This window comes from Phaethon lepturus, unplaced genomic scaffold (genome assembly GCF_000687285.1).
Source record: "Phaethon lepturus isolate BGI_N335 unplaced genomic scaffold, ASM68728v1 scaffold2843, whole genome shotgun sequence".
Taxonomy (NCBI): Eukaryota; Metazoa; Chordata; class Aves; order Phaethontiformes; family Phaethontidae; genus Phaethon; species Phaethon lepturus.
Window position 1 is genome coordinate 26,476 of NW_010526780.1, and position 23,178 is coordinate 49,653.

Genomic DNA, 23,178 nt, shown 5'->3' on the forward strand with positions numbered 1-23,178 from the left:
ACATTTAGATTAGAACCAGCGTGAGGGAAATGTGCTGCATTATTGCTGTGTGTTTGAACAGATATGCAGAGGTGGCAATTAAGTCATTGGAAAACTCGTACTTACAATGGACTTGTTTCCTACAAGGGGGCTAAAAGAATTGATACTTCAGTGAATCAGTACATCAGAGCATTAGGAATATTTCTTACTGCAATGTTACCTCTTGCCACGAAATGCATAACTCAAGTTGCTTTATGGATGCTATGAAATAATGATAATCATCACTCAATTTGCTGTATTTTTATCACTTAATAAAAATGTCTTATGTCTTGTGCATAGATATTTGATTTAATGGATGCCAAAGCCCGTGCTGACTGCATCAAGGAAATAGATCTTCTTAAGGTAAAAGATTTCTTTAAAAATTGTGCAGCCATCGTTAAAGTATATTAAGTTTTTCATAGATACACTTGAGGTGTCCACTGTTGTCTTTGTAGAGTTTTTATAAGCCCCACTTACAGAATTTTGTAACCTTTACAGCTTTAAAAACTAACATTAAGTAAATTCTATAGAAAAATGGGTAACTTTTTTTGTAATCTTTACAGCTTTAAAAACTAACATTAAGAAGTAAATTCTATAGAAAAATGGGTAACTTTTCACGCAGAAGTTTCTGCTAAAACAGTATTGTAAATAGCTGTGTCCTGTGTATAGTAAAATACTGATTTTAAAAATTGACTTTGCTGTTTCAGCTAAAAATTTAGCACACTATTGCATTGAAGCAAAATTCCTCTAAAATTGCAGCTTCAGTCATCATGTTGATCCTAAAATGCCATCATGTTCTTGCAAAATGCTGATCTGTAAATGCTTCTCATAAGCATATACTTTTTGTCTCATACTGAAATAGATTTTAGGGATTGTTTTGTTTGCCTAAAAAGAATGTTTCATTTGTCAGTCTTAAAAGGTAAAGATGTGTTCTACACTAAAATATGCAATATTATTCTGCTTTCTTAGCAATTGAATCATCCAAATGTAATTAAATATTATGCCTCATTCATTGAAGACAATGAACTGAACATAGTGTTGGAATTAGCTGATGCTGGAGATCTCTCTAGAATGATAAAGGTAGGAATTAACTTTTTTTAAAAAAATTAAAAGCTTGTAACATTCAACTTCTTTTGACTTTTCATTCTGCTTGCTCATCACTGGGTGAAATGCAGTGAGAAAGTCAGGAACTGTGGAGAAAAGTGGAGTGTTTAGACTGAATTTTATAAATGTGTGCCCAATATTGTACCTATATAAGTATTTTTAACACTCTTGCCCAGAATGTTAGTGCAGAGAGGGACATAAGTAGACTGAAATTATGTTGGTGCTGGGGAGAAGAAAAAAATTCTGAAGAAAAGCACTGTCACCACCATTTGGAACAATATATTTTGGTGGCATTCTTGATTTTTGGCACAATTGTGTTTTGTGTTCGAATATTCTATTCTCCGTGATAGTAGTGAAGGCAGAGAAGGGCTGGTGTCATAAGGCAGAAGTTTCTCCTAGATCTTGAACTTCAACAGCTAACCATTTTAGCAAACAAAATAAATATAAAAATGGAAATAACTGCATCATTTGATAGGTCTAGTTAAATTCTTCTTTATCTTGAGTCTAACAAATATTCTGAAGATACATTTGGTTGAAATCACATGCAGTGAATTTACTGATAAGTGGTTGTGCATTATTGTATAATTGCTTTCTTCTGTGGCTTTTAAATGCCTGTTCTTTATCTAATCAGAAAAATTTATCCAAGACCTGTTGTGTAAACTTTTGTATTCTGAAACTTATATTAACTTTTAACTAGCTTTTCTGTCTGTCATCTGACAACTACTTCCCTTCTTTTCCTACCCTTTTACCTTTGGGTCTTGGTTTTAGTATGTCCCTTTGGTGTATCTTCTTGTGTGCACACCGTTATTGTTGTCAACAACTCTGGGAACAAATAATGCCAGCCAGTTAGCATTTGCTCAGCAGCAGCTGGGCACAAAACAGGGTTATGCTGTTTTGCTTAGGACCTACATAAATAGAGAATGTTAATTTTTTCATTAAGACTTTCATACTGATTTTTTTTTTGAGCTTTTGAAGAATATTCCCTTCTAGATTGATAATTGTAGGGTAGGACAGTCAAAATTTCATTCTAAACAGGTTGACAGCGTTCTGTTAATATTTATTTCCAAATCTGATATTTTTCTTCATCTCATGAATTATTTATTCTCTAGGCTTACATTTCATAAAACATAAAGGAAGGTTTGTCTTTTCTTTTGAATGCTGAGTTTTGACACAACAGTTATTAATATGAGTACTCTGTGACAGATTGCCTTATGGCATGTCTGGTCTTATGACCCATTGAAGCTTTTCCCTCTTTTCTTTTTTTTTTTTTTTTTCCTCCCCCTATTTTAAATCCAGTGTGTGAATAATGGCTGCTTCAGTGCAGTTGGCCTCATTACACCTTGTCCAAGGCGGTGGGTATTTCTTGCAGGCTCGATCTTGGAGGCACATTGTGATTGTGCTTTTAACACAGGGATCATGTTTAATGTAGCAAACTTAGATTGCTGTTTGATGTTAATGACAGCCTATCAGGCTATTATTAAATATGTATGAGGTGTCACAATGCACTCCATCTTCATGCTGCTGCTGGAGGAAATGATTTGGTAGACTACTTGGATGGTATGAGTTTCAATGTGAGGTGCATCAGTTATATAGCATCTTCTTAAAGAAGTATTTTTAAAATTGCCTGAAAAATAAATGATATGTAATGGTGTGGAAACTTCCTAGCAGAATGGCTGCCTGTCATGCTACTGAGGTAAATAACTATGTTGTGTTACTAAAACAAACAAACCATGCTTTGGTTTCCAGTGTTCTTGCCAGAATGCCGTTCTAGGTTTGTTGGAAAATGCTGAGGCACCCCCAGAAGAGTGTTTGGGTACTGGATTCGTGTGATTTGTAGAAAGGATCAAGCATATTTTTGAAATTGTAAATGACCACAGCTTGAATGACACTAAAACCTATGTTAATGTGAGGGGAAAACTGCCTAACTAGTTTACTTGGGTATTAGGACATTCTTGGCTCATCAGAGAATCCTTGCAGTGCTGCTGTGCCTCACAGTGCACCTTAATGAATTCTTTAGTTCTTCCCTTAATGAACCCCATCCTTGCTGCCCAGCTTTTATACCATCCCTCTTGTTACCTGTGAATAATACCCTCTTTGTCCCCATTGACTAGACAACTGAGGAAAATCACTTGGTGCATTGATATGGATTCTAATAGAATTCCTAGAATCTGCTGTTAAAAAAAAAAAAAGGGAAAAACCCACACAGTTGTGCATTGGCATTTACAAATCGTATAATGAAATCAGAGGTATCTCGTGTTTTGTCTGTCTCTGTGTGTTTATGTATGTACATACACCATTTAAACCACTTTACCTTATGTTTTTTTAATTCCCTCTGTCAGAGAGATGCTTCAGTACAGCCTCCATTCTCAAAAGTAGGAGAATCCAAAATTGAGGATTTCTTATCTTACAGCTCTTAATGGCCTGGTAGAATTCTTGGATGTGGCGTGTCAGTAATACTGAGTTATTGATAAAACATTATCAGTAAGGGGAAATACTTGCATTTGACTTATAGTTGGTTTTGCACTAGAATATGTACCTCGGTGCTGTGTAAACCCTGTGTAGGGATGGTGAAAGAAGGAAAAATTCTTGATTTTATGTATCTGTGAATTAGGCTGCTGGATACTATTACATCAAGGATTTTTACATGTGAATAATTAGTAACTATTGCGCTAGTTGCCGGTTGCTCATGGTCTGTCATTTGTAGGTGTCTGTGGTCTCTGCTGTGGAACATGGTGATAGTACATGTCTGCCAAGGTTAAGGGTAGCTCATGAGAACTCCTGGTGTTACCTTGTGATGCCACCACCTTTTGCAGTACAAAAATATGTTGTAAAGCAGGTTTGAGGCTTGATCCTTTTTCCTGTCAGTCATGGTTCACCACCACAGATAGTGACAGGGCAAAAATTGCTCTGTGGACTTCTTTGGTTTGGGATTTTTTTGTTTTAAGCAACAGTTGATACCTTGGATAAAGAAAATGCCATAAATAAAAACCTACTAATTGCATTAATCAGGAAAATACATTATAATGATTCAGTCAAAAGAACTAGTTAGTAAAGTCTGTGCTGAAGATGTTGAAATGAGAATTTGAACTGTCCTGCAGAATAATTAGCATATTAAAGATTAAATATTAAGTTATTGGAAAGGCTTGTAAGAAGGGATATTATGAAGACACTAAAATGTTGTGTTAGGTTGTTTTTTTAAAAAAGCAGCAATAAACTTCTGTATCTATTTCATTCCTGCAGATATTTTTAGTTTTTCTCGCAAACTATCTTAGCACACAAAAGAATTCCAAACTTTAAACTGAATGTGTCATACAGATCTTAAAGAAGTTAATCATGTTTTGGGAACAAGCATGAAAGCTTGCATCTAAAAAGTTGAAAATATGTTTACAGCTTTTTCAAAATAGATGGAAAATAGTTTGAATTCTACAAAATGTCACCTAGGCACTTCACCCACTCTTCAGTGAACAATTTTTGTGTGTATTTTATTTCAAATTTAATTTAAAAAAACCCCCAACATACTATAATTAGCTAGGTAAACTAAGACAAATACTTCAAAACTTCTCATTGGTCTGAAGTTCATATAAATATCTCAGGTTTCTGTATTTGGGAACAGTGAATTCTTTGTCCTTAAACACTTGTTTTTTATAGGACAGTCTAAATACAGTGATAGTCACTTCTTTGCAAGCAACTGGTGCATATCTAAATTGCTTGTTGCAGTAGCTGGAGCTCTGTTTTGACTTGTTTAAAATCTCACTGATTATCATTCTGATGTTTCACCAGTGGTGGATATTTTGGGCTTCACTGTGTGAAGTTGCACCAGACAATTTCTCCTCTCCACACGGTCTGGGATGCAGGCCCTCCTTCCTCTCCCCATGCCAAAATATATTAGCAGTGAGGATTTTTGGAACTTATTTGCAGTACTCTGGGGTTGACTAACTTGCCTGTGCTGCATTACGGAACAGCTTGCCTTTTTTTAAGGGCTTAAAGAGTGGAAAGCAATTTTAGCTTCAGTCATTGGCAGCTTTGCCGGCCCAGAGTGCTGCTCCTGCCCGTGTGAAGCAACCATGACTCCGTCACAGAATCCATGTGTCTACAGCCAGAGGTGGCTACGGGGCGAGATGACAGCCTTTGCGGATTTATAGAGATGTTGTGATGGCCGTGGATTTGCAAGGAACATAGGGGCACGGGGTAGTGATTACATTGATCTTGGGTGTTCCGTGGTGTCTGTGAGGCCGGGCAGCACTGAATGCAGGGTTACTCGCATCGTTCTGAACTTGGGTGGTGATCAGGTACAGGTCAGAAACTTGTGCATGAGTTGCTTTTGTGGACTCAGCAGTGCATCTCGCCCAGCTGTTCTTGCAGCATGGCAGAGAGGTGAGTGCGTGTGTACTGCTACAGAAGCTAATTATTTCTTCTGTCTGCAAACTAGCTGCCCTCGATTGCCGGATGGCTAGTAGCCCATGATTAACCGTTCTCACTGCAGTGAGGCTGCTTATGTTGCTGAGAATGGAAGCTTGTTACTTGTTTTTTCAAACTATCTTTTGGAGGATTGCTGTCCTGGGGATGCGCTAGAAATAGAGATGTCTTTTCAGGCAGTGGCGTTAGCTGATGAATGTTGATAGCACACATTGGCCATAGTTTGAGTTTGTTTAATTGCAAGAGTGATAATTTTCTTTTGCTGTGATAATGGGAAGATTTTTGTGAGTATGAAGTCAGGGAAGCATCTGTATAAGGAAGAGGTGCAGTGTCAGAATTTAGCAGGTCAGGTGTTTACCCCTTCCTGGGGCATGACCCAGCGTTTTGGGAAACCCTCAGGTATTAACTGGCTATATTGTTTGGCAATCTCTTTATCATACAAAACATTGATTTACAACTGTAGCAGTTGTAGGAGATAATTGGCATTCATGTTTGCAAGGCTGGTGGCACGATGACGATGTCTCCAATGTAGCTTGAATGGCAGTGTTCAGAAACTGTATTCTGCTGTGCACACAGGTGTGGCAGGGCCGTAACTGTTTGCTGATAGGGTTGCCAAAGATTTAGCTGTTCGAGAATGTGTTTTCAGTTTGTCGAAATACAACAATTTCATACTAAAATGTTACATGCCGGCTGCCCGCTTGAGGGTGTATGTTTCTAAAAATGTTGTATGATTCAGTAGACAGCTAAGTAAAAATTACTATTCTGCTGAGAAGTACGTTTTTTAATCTATTTTAAAATCTAACAACCATTATATCTGAAATACCGTAAGCCCATTGTGTCTTGAAACAGAGACTTAAAACTTGGAAAGGGGGTATTTGCTACAATAATGGCTGTGAAAACTCACCTAAACTTAAATTCCTCTAACACAAGAGTTCATGTCCTCAACAGACATTGCTGGAGCATAGCAGCCAAAGTGCAGAATTTCCGTACATGTAGAGCTGCGTGAACCTCTTGCATCTCTTGGTGTCAACAGCATTGTGTACTACCTGAGTGACTATGAATTCTTAAACCTGTAGTATGGGTGACTGAAATGGCTTTGCCAGAAATAGCTTTTGCCAGATGCCTTGGATGGACTGAAGCTTTCCTATCTCTCAGGGGGTATTTATTCTAACAACACCGGGAAGGGAGTAATCTGAGATGAACGTGGAGAAGACAAACGACTAGGCAGACAGAAGAGTAGGCTGGGACAAGCAGCTAAGTGACCCTTAAGCGGGGAGAGAGGATCTGACTGGGAATAGGGAAGATAAGTGGGCTGGGAGTAGCTGGTGAGCAGTTTTTGAGAGAAGGTAGACCAGGAAGTTGTGAGGCAAGGCAGTAGAGACAGAGGAGCATAAGAGAATGAGGGTAATGGACTGGGAAACTATGAAACGGGAGTTCCAGTTCTGGACATGAGCAGAGTGGGATTAGAGAAGAGCTAGCGTGTTGCTAGAGGACAGGACAGACTGTGCAACGATCCCAGGGACAGACAGATGGGCAGCCACTGGGGAGAGGGCCTGGATGGGGTAAGTCAGACTGGCTGGGAAGAGGATGTGATTGTGTAAATGGAGAAAATGAGATGAAGCGACAGAAATAGGGAAGGGACAGGTCTGGGATGAGGGCAGAGATGAGACAGGTTGTGTAGGAATTGCAGATCACATACAGGGGAATACAAAGAAGAACCTGTCCTGTAGTGCATTGCCACGTCGAGTGTGGAACAGGACTCAAGGTTTGAGTGTTGCTGTTCTGCTTTTGGTAAATGTAAACAAAGTTCTGTGGCAGTACCTATCTGTTACCTTCTGAAGGCTGATACTCTGTTGTGCAACTTGTCCAGCTGCAATACTAGCTGTGGCTGTAAAAGTGCCAACTGGTAAGCTGTGCATAGCAATATAATAGAGAGCCTGCATTTCTGTAGTTATTTTTATGCTTTTGTGAATCTAGGGAATTGCTTATAACCTAAGGAAGCAACACTGAATCTGCAAAATCAAGCATTCAAAGACAGAAAATCCTCCAACCGAAAATCTTGCACTCCAGCAAATTACAGGTTTATTTCTTCTTTGAAGAACCACCGCTCTATTCAGTGTTAAAAGGGTGCAGCTACTCTGGGCAGGAATCATGGTGGTGCAGTACAAGTACCACCAATTGTTGCATCTGTGCTGCTGCCTTTGCTGCGGTAATCATTTTCAAGGCAGGGAATTCAAGAAAGACTAAGGTTTCTTAGATGGTTAATTCTATTTAATCAATTGAATGCTCTTCCAGAGACTATCCTTTCTTACTGTCTCTGGTACTGTTCCTAACGGATACTGTATAAACCACTTCAACCACTGTTTTTTGGTGGAAATTGTAATTGCTCATTTTGTATTTCTGATAATCAAGGTAAAACTCTAGGATTTGATTTGTAGAAGTATTGGGTGTTCACAACTTGATCTGTTCTGAGTGGAAACTCTGCTTTGAAGATGAACTGTTACATAAAGCTAAGTATGTTGAAAAGGAGGTGCTGAAAGTGGTGCCAGAATTAATTAACACTTTTGATCTTAATTCTTTGCCCCTGTTCTAATCTGTAAAATGGGGATATTACTATCTCATCATTTCTAAGGCCATTTGTGGAGATAAACTTCATGAAGTTTATTTTATTAATTTGATACTCCAGTGTTGCATACCAGGAAGCTGTACCTCTCCCTGAGACTTATATTTAATAATAGGTTTTGAATAGGACACAGTAAATAAAGCCTTCAAACTGCTCATTAGCTGAGTGGCATGAATGAATGAGAAAAGGATCATTTGACATAAAGAAAGAAAACAGGACTGAAAACTGTGCGTGCACACACACTCTCAAGGGGGAGAAATTATGGCAGCTTTAATTCTGAGATTTCACTTATGCATATATTGATGTCCAAATACTTGACATCATGATTGTGGAAAAAGTATTTCCAAACGAGTTTTTGTGCATGGTTGTGTATTTTCTTTTCATGGTACTGATTTATCATGATCTGTAAATGCAAATTTTAAAACATGGAATCTGGTTCTTTTGGTTTTCAGCAGTATCTGTGTCTCTTGTGCTTTTTTTGTCCCCACCCAGACTGCTAGGTTTAATTAAAGAACAAAAAAAACCCCACTGCCACCTCACCAATGCCGAATCTCCTGACTCGTAGTCTTTTTGTTTAGCATATGATAATGTTTTATAATATAGAACAGTTTGGCACCTCGCTGAAGCTACATAATTGATAAATGTTACAAGCTACAAAATATTTTTTCCTCAATGTTTTTTTCACATTCTGTATCACCTTTTGTCACGGTTTAACAAAAAAAAATATTTTTTTTTCTTGTAAAGACTTGAAGAAGATAGTATAGCTTGAAGAAACATATAATATGTTAGGATACTGTAACACAGTATATGCTGATTACAGATCAAAGCAAAATTATTTTTATGTGCCTTTTCCTAAAGGAGAAACCTGGGCCTTTGAACTGCAGTCAGGCTAATTTTTTGCCACTAATTTTTATAGAGCTACTAAAATATTTTTCTTAAACTTCCTCACCGTGTGTCCGCCACCCAATTAAAAAATAGTGCATCATTATTCAACTTTGTGTATATACATGCCAGCTATGTAGCAGGTAAAAAAGGGGGGCTGGGTGTTCTTAGGGGAAACAGTCACTCAGTAGATGGAGACGTGAAATCCTAAAAGAAAAAGCGAAGGCATGGAGCCCTGCCAAGGCAGGAGAGCTAGTTCTGGTAAGCTCCTGCTCCCCGTACGTGCGTGTTACCGGGGTGTCTGACAGGTGCCCGACTGTCAGCATCTGCCCTCCACCGCAGGTAACCAGAGCGGGAGCAGTGGCAGCGGTTTCCGTCCGTGTGCTGGCGGGAGGAAAGCTGACTGGTCCTGCGGTTTATAACCAGTGGGGTAATTGGGCTGGGTTTTTGCCAGGCAGCCTTGTTCGTTTTCCTGCGAATCAGCCATTGTCTGTGCCTGCCACTGGAGCAATAAGAATAAGGAGGCAGATTTTCTGCTAAAATAATTAGACTATCAACACTGTTTTGTCTTGTGGACAGTCCCCTTCACAGACACCACACCTGAAGCTATTGTGCAAGCTGACTGAATGTACTTGGAGAGTACGCTGTCAGTCAGCTATGAAAAGTTGACTTGATGTTAAAGTTCATTTAACTATTACACAAGCTGTTCCAGTAGCTCTAACTGGGGTAGAAACGCTTGGGCTATTTCATCTCCACCTTTGCCCTCTGGTGTTAGAATTGTCTGGCTCCTTGAAGCTTCAAAGAGCAGGGAGAATTTAAAGATTGTATTAAGTAATAGTTCTGGGTGCTTTTCTTGTTTGAAACACCCTGTAAACAATACTTGTAGATTAGTTTCAGTTTTTCACACAGCAGTTTTTGAAAAATTTGCAGTGTCAGTGTTTGTGCTATACAAATAACTTTCTGAGAATGAAGAGAGGTTTTGAATTTGTCTGTAGTAAAAAGAAGAAGTTAAGATAGTAGCTTCTGTATTTACTATGTCATGTTACTCCTTTTTATTAGGAAGTACAGTTAATGATTCAAGCACGAGTTTCACCTCCTCATGCTGTACCAGTTTTCCCAAGGGGATTTATTGGAGAGATGCATGTAAACAAATATGTTGAATTTAAATATGTGGCTATGTGTTTTAAGAAGCCCTGCTCAGCGGTAATAGCAGAGACAATGAAAATGATGCAGTATGGGAAATTTTATTTTAGTGCCTCTGCAAGTAGATCTGATTTCAGTAGGTGATCTTTATCTCTGAACACTCTGTGCTCTTGCTTTTTTGCATGAGCAAAAATGTTGGGTGAAACAAAGTGACTGTAGGTGGACTACTCAACAAGGAAAAATGAAATGAATCCTTGCAAAGGCAATTGCATACAATGTGTGTGTGTATATATCTATAAAGTGACTTTGTTCAGAGCTGTCTAAGGGTTTAATCAGCAGTCTTAACTGTCTGATTAATAGATTATTAGCATGAAAGAACGTATACTAAAAACGGAAAACAGGACAATTTTGACTTGCATTTTTCTTACAAGGCTTTATTTCATGTAAGTAGATGTCTTTATTTTGATTCTCTGTGAAAGAAGATTGTGTTTGAGAAGATGTTTCTATGTCAATTATGTGGTGTCCATGTGGTGGGCTATCCATCTATTTATTTATTTATTTATTTGGAAAGACCGCAAATTCATTCTACTGATTTGGCCTTCTGATGCTAGTAGGTACTTCTGTTAGTACAATTATTTTGCCTATTAGTTTTTGTATTGTGACTTAGTCTTTTATTGCTATTGATTAAATAAAGTTATTTGTTGTATAGTAAGATCACTAATAGAGGAAGATTAATTTTTTTTTAATACTTTGTGGATTCTGGAAAAAAAAAATAAATGTATGGCATCTTCAGTAACTGCAGATGTAAACAACTGTAAAGAAAGGTTGGAAAAAGAACCAGATAAATATTTAAAAAAAAATATTGTTATTAGTTACTTCATTGGCCAAGTACTTGTTACTTTCTCTGTGTTCAGTTTGTAGATGCCAAATAGTTTGGAATTTTTTTTATTTGCTGTTTTTACAGCTAAGAGACAGCTGCTGTTCTTGAAATGTAGGCAAATCTCATCACCTTGTGATCAAATTGAATGAATGAATCAAGATGTGGTGGAAAGTTCTATTTTTGTTCTGCATAGAAAGCAAGGAAGAACGGCAGAAAACTTACCACGGTCTGAAGAGATAGGCAGCTGAATTAATGAATGAACAGAGCCAGACAAAGCTTCTAGGACACTGCTTTCCTACTAAAATTATACAGCCTTTTAAATAGAAAGTAAGACTTCTGCAGAAGCTTCATTTCTATATACTTGAGTCACTGATCTTGACTCTGAAATGTAGAGATGTTGAAGTCCATCTTCACTGGTCTATCTTTTTGATCCTGCATGGCCTTGCTACTTCTGTTTTGTTTCTGTTGTATTATTCACTGAGTGAGAACTCTTGCTTGCACTTCCATAATTCTGTGGTCAGCTGCCTGACCTCCTCTGTCCTCTCTCCGTTCTTTCTGCCTAGTCCATATTAAAAAAAGATGCCCAAAGAAAAAGAGACAGAAATGGCCAAGAACTTCATTACTCAGAAGATCCTTGTAATAATCCTTTCTGTATCAATTTCCTCGTGACGAAGTTCAGATTTCTTCCCACAAGTATCTGGCTGTTGAATCACTGTGTTCTGATAAGTCTATGCAATAAAATGTAAAAAAACCAACCAAAAAAAAAAAACCCAAACCACAAACAACAATAGCAAAAAACCACAAAACCAAACAAAAAACCGAACACCAAAACCTTTACATTTTTGTAAGCCAGAATTGAAGTCACCAGAACAGGTGTGATCAAGATCTTAATTAAAACATGAAAGACAGGAAAAGGAATCTATTTAAAGCAAGGCATTGATCATTCTCATTTTACTTTTCCCCAAAGTTCTCCCTTTCAGAAGGCAACTCTAGCCTAGAGCATGCACAGGTATATGTTCAGGTGGGCTTGTTTGACAGTTTCACAGACTTTTTTTTTTTTTTTAAATAATGACTCTGCAAAATTGTGTAGATTATCAGTTTATCATCTTTCTGGAAGAGATGTTCATAAACTTCTTGTTTTCTAGAGTCCAGTTTGTCTCTTGAACACTCACTGTTTTTTTTAATCTTTTTTATTACTTTTTTTTTTTGTCCTATTCAGTGAGGTCTAAACCAGGCTAAATCACACCTTTAAAATTCTCTAGTGTCTAATGTAAGAACTGAATGCTAAATGTTTTCCAAGCATGGTTACTGAGACGTAGGCAGTCATATCTGAAATCCCGAATTGTATTGAAATCACCTATGCTCACTGTTCTTTACTCATCTGCAGAAAATCCTTGATTTTAGTATAAAAGCCAAACATAGTCCTGCATATATCCTTTAAGAGTATTCTCTGAATGGTGCTTGTTAAGCCTAGATAAGACCGTTTGCTAATTGCTCTCAGTTTTGCTTTCAGAATTTGACTTGTAAAGCATCATCTTTACAAACTCAGTGTAATATAATCCCATGCTTTTATATTGGCTTTCAAGTTTTCTCCCTATTTATCTTTTACTTTTTTTTATGCCTCCAAGAAACTGAATGGCATATGCTATTTAGGTGCAGGGCAGCTATATTTAACTTTACTAGGATGGAAACATTTGAAGAATATTTAATTTTTCTTTTAGCAATTCATTAGAGAAAAATAGTTGAGTTCTGTTTTCCTATAATGAAACTGCTCAGTCATTCTGTAAAAAGGGATGAGAAGATGAACTGATGATACAACCTGCCTACCTTAAAGCTCCTTAAGGCATTTGAATAGCAAATTTATGACCACAAAAAATTCCTGTTGCCTTAAATGACTGAATTGCAGTTTTATCTGTACTGACATTGTGAAAACTCTTCAAAGTACTTTTTTGTGATTCCATTCTCAAAGACAGAGATGGAAATTTCATGGGATATGGCTTTTTGAAGCAAATAATTCTTGCTGGGAGAGTGGTGCCTGAGCATGCCTGGTATTCTCAGTTTACGTGATAAAACACTAGCTTGCAACACTGCCCAAATTTTGAATGCACATGCACAAGCAGTTCCCCTTTTTCAGTTTCAACTATGTTGAGACTGATCTTTCACCTCAAACAGGATTATGTTGGCTTTTTTAATGTCATCCTAGAAGGTCAGTGGTCTGAGGGGCCTCAGGACTGTCCTTTGAGCCTCAGACAGGTGGAAGAAGCAGAATAGTAAAAATGTTGAAAATGGGAGTACTTTAGAAAGCTGTCTGTCAGGCTATATTCCTTTGAGGTCAAATTTGGGCAGGTAGTAGCAACATGTATACAATGGGAGAAAACTGTATTGAGTTAACTTGATTATGTGGCCCTTAGGATGCTTGAGACATTACAGCACTAGGCAGTGAGTTAGTTTCCATATTAACTGTTTGTGGTGCTACTACACTCTGCTACAACAGAGGTTATAAATTATTCTTTTGGCATCGTATCTTCTGCATTTTGGCTTCCCTGCAGGAAGGGGGCAAAACGCACAAGCGTAAGAACTGCGTTTTGCATTGTGGACTATTTTAAAATGGAGGAGAGAAGGATCCTGCTTGGAATATGGTTAATATGTGCTATATGAATTTAACTGTACTGTTTGTCATAAAATAGGTTTGACCATGTTTTCCATCAACTTATATTTTGTGTTAGGAAGGCAAGGTTCTAAACAGGTATGGGATTCCTTCTCCTTACTGACTTTTCTCAGAATTAACACTGCCTGCTGGACTGTTTTCCTAGAAACATACAAGTCGTTTCAATAGCTAGTTTTTCAAAATCAATCTTTTTTTGGTAGTGGAGGCTTTTCATCACTATTTTGTCTGGACAGCAGCCCAAGAAAACATGGAGAATGTGTATTTTGATGGAAGATTGGTGTAATTAATTACTACAGAAAACAATGTTCAGTGCATATATTTTAAAGATACTGGAATATTTTTAAACCTATACAAGTGAAAATGGTGCCTATTTCTTTGTTTAACCATTGTTAGCAAATCTAGCAGCTCTCTTTTGCATCCCCTTTAGATGGATGAATTCTGCAAGGTTAATAATATTGATGCTTTCAGGAAGAGAAGCTATTATGCAAAATTATTAATGCCTTCAGTAGAACGAAACTATGTCTTAAACTGTTATTATATTGCATGCTTGCACTGTAAGAACTGAAGCCGATTTTGTAGTGTATAATCAGCTACAGTGTTAGAGATGGCAAATGAATAAAATGTTAAAAGAATACTTGTACATAAATATTTTGAAAGTACACTGATGCGCTTTAAGTACATCAGAATGGGAATCTGTAATGGAAAATCTTCCCATTTCAGACATTTGGTGAATGGTGTTTCATCACTGCTTGTACTTAAATTTGAGTTAAAAAAATAGTAATTCAAAATGTTTAGATAAAGTACCTAGTTATAATTATGATAATTTCAGAATGCATTTTAAATCAAGGAAATATGCTTTCATGTGTACATACTTACATGTATTGTGTATTTGTTTTTAAATGAAAAGAAACCTGGTCTCCATCTTCCTGTTGACATCAAACAATCCTCTGATATGCAAATCCAGCTATGGGGAGAACAGATACACAGGGTTTGTTTGGATTCAGTCCAAGACTGAGAGAAAATTCTATTTAAATAAGTAATTTATATGTTTTGCCTCATTTAAATGAAAATGCATTTTGAAATAATCCCTATAACTAAAAACATTTTGGTGAAATGTTATGATCCTTTTACCACTGATGCATTTTGCTATAGCTAGTTTAAAAACACCTTTCTCATACTCCTGCATGTCTCTAATATGTAGTCGCAGCTGTCAACTTCTCAGTGGTACATAATATATGAAAATATTTTTATTTGTCCAGAGTAATAAATGTTTATTGTATGAACTTTCTTAGTGTGTGCATGAGTGTGAAGTGTGTGTGTGTAGGCATGCTATTAAAGTACGCTGAAGTACTTTGCTTTTATCTAAAATTTTGCTAGTATTAATGTTCATGTATTTTCTTTGTGTGCTTAACTTTAAAATCTGTTAAAAAGAGAGACTAAATGAGCAACAATTTTTCAGTCGTCTTACCTTTAGCTGCAAAACTTATAATGATCAAACTTGCATGTTTTAGCATTGACTGAATTCCAGGTTTTCAGTATGTATTTTTGGAGGACTGTGTTATTCCAGTCACTGAATATAATAGTTGAAGGAGATGAGTGTAGCAGAGCATAATTATGTTTCACGTAAGCTTTAACAGGCCATTGAACTGTTACCAGTGATCGGTAATGGTTGTTTATACAGGATGGAAAATACTTGAACAGGAGCTAGATCACTGTGAAATTTTCAGAAATCACAGTTCCTTTAGTCCCCTTTTATGCATTGCAGAAGTTTCTAAGACTAATCTGATCGACTCTTCTTAGATGATCTTTGTTTGTGATTGTGTGTCACTACTATTTTTTTTTTCCTATTTAGAAAATGAGGATATGGAAATCAATGTTGGTGTAAGGAAGTATTTCATTTGGGAAGTTCTGTGGCACATACCTTTATATCTAACCCTTACTTGTTCTGTGGCCACTTACTCTAATGCTAGAGTATTCTGACCACATTAATCCTGTACTGAGGATTGCTAAATATCATGTAAAGCTTTTCTTAAGGATAGCAGTTATATTTCATTAATGTCATTTGTGGTTCTATGTGTTTGCTGACTTAAACACATACGTTGATGATTCTGTGTATTAATAGTTAAGGGAAAAGCTTTCTGTGTCAAGAAATTTTGTTAAACCTTTCTCATTAGGTTGTGAGCTTCTTGTAATCATTTTTTAAATGAAGGATTTTCTATATTTGCTTTTTGCAGTCATTTAATGCAAGTTTTAAATTTTAATATTGTGTCCATCCTTTTCTTTTTAAGCATTTTAAGAAACAGAAGAGATTGATTCCTGAAAGGACAGTTTGGAAGTACTTTGTTCAGCTTTGCAGTGCCTTGGAACATATGCATTCTCGTCGTGTTATGCATAGAGGTAATATAGGATCAAAGATGATTTGTCTTTACTAAACCTTTTATTATGTGAGAATTAAGCTGGTTCAATGCAAATGACACCAAATAAAGTCATAATGGAATCAATTTTGACAGCTGACACAATGTATGTTTCTGTAATGTTTTATAAGTAATGGAGAAGTGTGACAGGAGTGTGTGGTTGTATATCTGTTGCAACAGGCATTTGTTTACAGCAGTAGCTTGTGACACCAAGTTTTCAAAACAAGTGATAGTTTTGTAAGTGATGGAGACCTTGCCACTGCTGCCTCTTTGCTTGCTCAGTTAATTTTGCTGTCTCTTATTTTCTGTCCTGTTCTTCTTCTTCTTCTGTATTTGCCCGTTGTCTCTCCCAAGTATTGTTACCTACATTCTTGCACAACTATCCGTCCATTCTTTTCACCTCCTGCACTTTTTTTCTTACAAAAGTATTTGCCTCTTGCCATGCCTTCTGATGATGTATAGGCCTTTCTCCCACTCGCTTATCTACTGGATTATGTGCAGCTGTGAACATTTTCTCCCCTTCTCTACTCCTCTCCACTATTTCCAATCTCTGTGTCAAGTACTGTGTCCTAACAGCCCTTGTAGTTGCCAGCTATCCCTGTCAGGTACTAAATCTCTTCTACCCATTTTAAGCCTCTGTACTGCTGTCCCTTGTATGTTGTCTTCACTTTACCTTATAACTCTTGAGTCAAAGAAAACAGATTGTAGTATAGCTGCTTCTCAGATGTACAATTTTTTTTGCCTTGGAAATCCCTCTGGCTTTGAGTTGCAAGTTGTATATGGGCTGTCTTTCTAGGTTCAGGTGAAATTGCAAAAAGTCCCTCTATCTGCTGAGCTTTGTGATTTGCAGCTAGAGATGTTGCACTCTTCAGCAGATCAACTTAGATGCCCCTGCCCAACTTTCCCTTGTGATTCTTCTTTTTTCTTTTTTTTTTTCCCTTTACATTTGTACAGATACCTGCAAGTGCAAATTATACAGAGAGAAGGACATAAATTACAGATTCTTTCCATAGGGTATAAATATCTTCTTTTAATGCTTTTATGACTTAAAGTAGTTTAGTATATTTTAGCTCAAAACCAAAATGAGTTTAAATTCCTTAAACTGAGATACTACCTTCAAAACTTCTGGCAGACCTACAGCAAATCTAACAATTCCATGGTTATGCACCAAAATCAATGACAATTAAACCTATTTTTAAGTTGAGCTGATATCCGTGTTGGATTGTTACATAAAGTGTGATCCAAGCTCCTGATAACTAGGTCAGATAGCAGCATAACATAATTGCTTCTGTCTTTCTAAAGCTTACAAGGTTTTGTCACTTTTTACTGGGAACCTGAAAGTGCTGGTGTTTGAAGGGTTATTCCTTTCACTGTACCCATATCTTATGCAAACTATAATTGCCTTTTATCAAAGTTAAGTGATTTTCTTAAAGTTCAGAGCCACAGCGCGTTGCTGTTGAGCTGAGTAAGAACTAAGCTCACTAGCCAAGCAAATATCAGGTCAGTTTATTTAGAAGACGAACAGGATAGGTACCTTGTTAAAAATCATAAAATAAAAATCTTTGTTGTCTCTAAAGGATTGGATTAAAACTTAAACTGAATATTACTTGTGAAAAATAACTGTCTGGGGTATACATCATTATTTTTCTTTGTTTCTACTTGATTAGCCCAATTCCATTGATGAGTTCAAATAACCATTCTCCTGAGTAAAACATGCTTTTTTTTTTTTTAATGCCTGCCATTAAAGAGAATCAGTTAGCTATTTCAAATAAATAACATCATGCCACTGTGGGTAATCTGGTAAGCAAAAGTGATGAAAAATATATTTTACAGTTCTTGAAAATATTTTTTGTCTGTTAGTTAAGATATGAGAGGTTTTCTAGTTCTAATGGAAGTCCTTATATATAGCTTATATAAAATAGTAATGAACTCCTGTATGTGCTTCTTTGGGTGTGCGGGTTTTTGGGGGTATTTTGTTTACTTTTGTTGGTTGTTTGTTTTTTAAAATACTTTCCATGGCTCTTAATTTTTTGCTTGGGTAATGTTTGTACTATTAAAATAGTTAATTTGAAATTCAAAATCTCAGACTTGCTCTTTCTGAACAGCATGGTCAAATTTTGTTAATATTAGCTGTAAATAAAAGCCTCTTTTCGGTCTATTTTTTTTTTTTTTCCCCCCCAGATATAAAGCCAGCTAATGTGTTCATTACAGCTACAGGGGTAGTAAAGCTTGGAGACCTTGGACTTGGTCGATTTTTCAGCTCCAAAACCACAGCTGCACATTCTTTAGGTAAGCTTTCTCTGAGATACAGGTGTTGGGGAGGTGGATTTTTTTTTTTTACGTTGTGGAAATACTGTGCCTGCTCATGAGGAGGAAGAAAAGGGTTAGGTCCTGCTAAAACTTTAATTAAGTAATAATAAACCCGGTCAGCACCATGGACAAATCCCGAAAAGCTGTAACCCTGAGATGTCCCTTTCAGCAGTGCAGATCATTGGGGTTTTTGTTGTTGTCCTCGCCCCACTCCCCCTTTATTTGAATCATTTAATGTACATTCCTGGCTCAAAACAAGTCACCATGACAGTAGTGTTTTCTAGAAATGCTAGGCAAGAATAAGATCGAAAATACGGATGCACTTTTTAAAATTAATTTGAACTTTAATCAGTGTTGGAAAGAATCTAGTAATTCTGTGTGCCTGTGTGGGTAGCACGTATGACATATTGGTGATATGCTTTGAAAGGGCTAACAGAGGAACTCTCCTGTTTTAAGGTGGAATTTCTCAATATAAGCTAAATAAGTTGAGATCAGAATTAGGCTTTATAAACCATAAAAATTTTAAAAAACAGAACACCAAAAAAACCCCCAAACAACAAAAAGAACAGAAACAAACTCGAGAACTTATTTTTATAATAGAAAAAAATTTTCTGAGATGCCCAATATGTACAAATACATATTGTATTTGCACAATACGTACAATATGTACAAAATAACATTGTATTATCTTTTTCCAAATAAAATTTTCATATAATTTGCATCTTTTGAGCAGCATGGGGAGACTAGGATGATTAAGAAGCCTTTAAAGAAAAAAAAAAAAGTAAAAATTTGGCAGATAATTTAAATTTAAATGTAGGGAATGGACAAATAACAGAATCTTAAGAGGATCTCTGTAACAGAGAAAAGCCTTGTAAATAGAGTAGCATCTGCTTTAAAGAGGAATGTATGAATTAGTGTTTATAATATGGTTATGTAGGGTTTTTTTAGTTGAAAAAAAATTCTTTTCCCCCACTGAAGTGGTTGTGTTTAGTGGTTGCTGAATTCAAGCCTGTTCACTGGCTGCAAAGGGTGTGAAATGAACTTTTGGACTCCACAAGAGTAGGGCCATTGATAGCAGCATCCAGAATTGTCTCCTGTTCCTTGTAAAGGGTATTGAGGCAGGCAGAGCACCTCACTGGTACTTGAATACAGATAGGTAAAAATCAATTTCAGTGCTGCTCAGTGAGAATTTTAAACAAATGACAGTGACAATTCTGTAATTAGGCGTTTGGATATTTTAATATGTTTTACACCAGTGCACGGTAAGGATGATAGTATCTAAGAAAGCGAAGAATGGTTAAGTAATAGTTACAGTCCCTGTCTTAGGGCCATGGGAGGACACACAAAGAATTGTGTTTACTCAGATGTTTCTAATCAGACTATGAAATATCAGACTTCTTGGCTTGAAATGTGCCATATTTATCCTCATCTCTTAATTTAACTCTATTCAGATAGTCCCAGTTATCAGTACAGTGTGGAAACAGAGAGACGACTGATGTTCAGCATGCTTGTACCACATTTTAGGTGTGGACAATACTTGCATTAACAGTCAAAAAAACCTATTTTAGAAAGAAAATTTTTGATATGACCCTTACTTCCCTGTCTTCCAGAAAGCCTTTGGTCAACTCTTTTGTGCCTTCCTGTTTTTACCATGTTTGGTGCATACCAATACTGGTACAGTCAAAACCAGTAACTGCTGAGATCTTAATAGGACTGAGGTGAAACTCAGACGCAGATGTGCAATCTTGCATTAATAAAACAGAGAAGGAGCCAAAGGAGAAGCAGTGAGACCAGACTGGAAATGTGCTTGGGTTCCACGTCGAAGTTCAGATACAACCCTCAAGGTCTGACACCATTTCATGGCACAGGGTATTATATAAAGTGCTGCTGTTCGTGCTGCTGTTGTAGCCCAGTGGCTGTCTTTGGCAGCACTGTGGAGATCTCATTTGTTGTAGTCAGGTCCTGCTACTGCCTGCGACTGGAAGAAGGGTGTAAATGAGCAATGTGAAGAGGGAGCTGTTCCTGGACTGTATGTGCAGGAAGCTGCAAATCCTAATCCGTGGGTGGGAGTGCACGAAGAAGGCAAAAGTCAGTTGTGAGGTCGGGAGAGCTAGACTTGTGTTCTGAGGCAGAAGTCAGGAAGTTAAAGAGGAATAAACTGCTTCAACCCTGGGTTATTTTGGCTCGTTGCAGGGGAAGGGTTGCAAAGGGACTGAAGGCTGAGCTAGAGTTAAAAAACAGTGTAGAAGCCCTAAGCCTTTTAAAGCTCATCTCTTACAAATACGAGAGTCATCCAGAGAGCAGGGGGTAGGGGGATGGAAGCTTTGTTTCTAATGTTGAGTACTGTGTCTTGGTAGAGGAGATGTTATTTTTTATTTTCTTTTTTGCCCATCTCCTCTTCTCCCATTTTCCTCTTAATTATGACCTAATGTCAGAATTCAGCCTAGGAAAAAGGTTTTGTTCAGCTGTTAACTTGGGCTACAGTGGAGACAGTGACACTCTGATTTATCATGTCGCTAGCAGAGACCACTTTTAAAATTAATTTCTCATGCAGTTTCTGATTCTGGTTTTCTTGAAATTTCTTGCAAAGTTGTATGTTTTTATGATTCCATAAACCTTTGGTGCACAAAACTCAGTGGATTACAAACACACTATGTGTAGCAATTTATATTTCTTTACAGGCTTTATAAAAATTTCAGTAGCAAACTAGATTCAGGCTTTCAGAGATAAAGAAATGTACTAAAATTTTCATTAGCTACAGCTTCTAACTGCTAATTATAAATAATACTGATTTAATTAGAATACTTGCTGACAGTCTGTTTGAAACAAATGAAAATACTGCACTGGACAGGGTTTGTTAATGTTCTTAATTCTTCCTATACAGCCTCATCAAAACAGTAGAATTGTCTATTGTGGCATGTATGTACCTTTTTGAAAATAGAAAATCTTTCTTCCAAAAATGCAAAGTTAAGTGAGGCATTTGGTATTGTTGATTCAATAGAAACTTGACAACATTTCTTTGTTTCACAAGACTTTATATTAGAAAGGGGAAGATGATCCAGGAAAGGCTTCTTATTCCTTTCCCTATCACTGTGTGTTAGGGTTTTGTTGTTGTTGTGTTTTAATGGCTGAATGCTAGGCCTTATCCTCTTTGACATGGCAATTCTGAGGCCAGCTCATAGAAATGTGCATTTTTAAAATTTTTGTTAGGCTTCAGTGGATTTAAGGATAGCCCATATTTTAATATTTCAATTAAAAAAAAAAAAATCATTTCAGTTCTCCATTGTGGTTGTGCTAGAGAGCTGCACACTGTGCTGTCCAGGCGGACACTGCTGCCATGACGTGAATACCTTCTTGCAGGGCAAAGGAGCAGACCTTCAATCTTCTTAAAATGCTTGAAAGCAGAGGATCATCTGTATTGAATTCTGGTGTTTCTTCTGTGGTTTGAGAACTTCTGTCATTTCCATGGTACTCCTGTCCCCAGCACAGAGCTATGTTATGAGGGATTTGACTGTGAACTCATGCAGGTTTTGGGGAGTAAAATACCTTGTAAAAATGTGTGCAGATACTCTCCTTTCCTCTTACATATGGATCTCTAACCCAGCAGAGAGTGTCCAAGCCAGTGCTGAGGTGGTGGTACACAGCATCATTTTGCTGTGAGTGGAATAAGCTCCACTTTCATACTCTCAACCAAACTGTTCTGAAGAGCCTGCACCCTCACTGTAAAGGAAGGCCAGCAGGCAAAGCTGCAGCTGATTAATTGCAGTCATCAAAGCAGCTATATTAAAACAGCTCTTATTTTATGTACAGAAACCTGAGATCTCTTGCAGTAGTCTGAAAGCTGAGGATAAATTATTGTGCTGTTACAATGCTACATTATAAAATAAGTAAAGATATTTATAGACTGATTTCTTCAGTTAGATTATTTGTATAATGTAGGCTAGGTCACAGAATTAACTTTGGATAGGTGCAGTATTTTAGATCCCATATCTGTGGTTGAAGACGAGCCTATGACTTAGAAATCTCCTACACCTGTATTAAAATAAAATTATAGTTGGGGAGAATTTGTCGTGTCAGTAGTTGGTTACACTCACAGTTCCATAACTGCAGCTTATTTGTAACTTGGTTTGTCTATCTTCAGCATCAACCATTCACCTTGTTAAGCACTTGCATGTTGTGTTGAACTCTGTATTATAAAACTCCTGTGATCTCATGGACATTAAGTCATTCATAAACTGTATCTTCTGATTACTTAAATACATTGGGCCTCTTAAAATGAAATCTTGTTTTAGAATTCTTCGAAAATTAGAAGAGTTACTAAAGTGATTTTAGCCCCCTTCCAGAACACTGATAGTTATGTATTCCGATGCATGGAATGTCAGTAATAATTATATGGCGTTTTTAAAAACTAGTCTGTTAAAAACCTTCTGAATCAGCCATTACATTGTTTTGTATAAGTAGTATTAACATTTTCCAGGCAGATTTTTCTTCCAGATTAAAAATGCTTGACCGTACTTAGAGCTAGTTACTGCATTTCATTCAACTCCTTGATGCATTGTTGGTTTTCAAGTGAACACACTCTCCTCTTTAACTCAGCTGCAGTGTGAGTTACGTGTTTATGCAGGTAATAAGATGGACTGTTGATATCATAACTCCCTTCTTCATAATAGTTTCTTTGCATCTGATCCTTTGGATCCAGCTTCCTACCCCCTAATAACCA

The 23,178-nt window shown here is 37.0% G+C and overlaps 1 protein-coding gene across 1 annotated transcript in view; it reads left to right on the forward strand.

The window, feature by feature from the left end:
• NEK7 (NIMA-related kinase 7) overlaps positions 1 to 23,178 on the forward strand; it is a 63,152-nt gene that overhangs the window by 24,847 nt on the left and 15,127 nt on the right. Inside the window, exons 4-7 of the mRNA XM_010283162.1 lie at positions 319 to 381; positions 988 to 1,098; positions 16,023 to 16,131; positions 18,330 to 18,437. Of these exons, the coding sequence (XP_010281464.1) occupies positions 319 to 381; positions 988 to 1,098; positions 16,023 to 16,131; positions 18,330 to 18,437 (391 nt within the window). The remainder of the gene's footprint in view (positions 1 to 318; positions 382 to 987; positions 1,099 to 16,022; positions 16,132 to 18,329; positions 18,438 to 23,178) is intronic.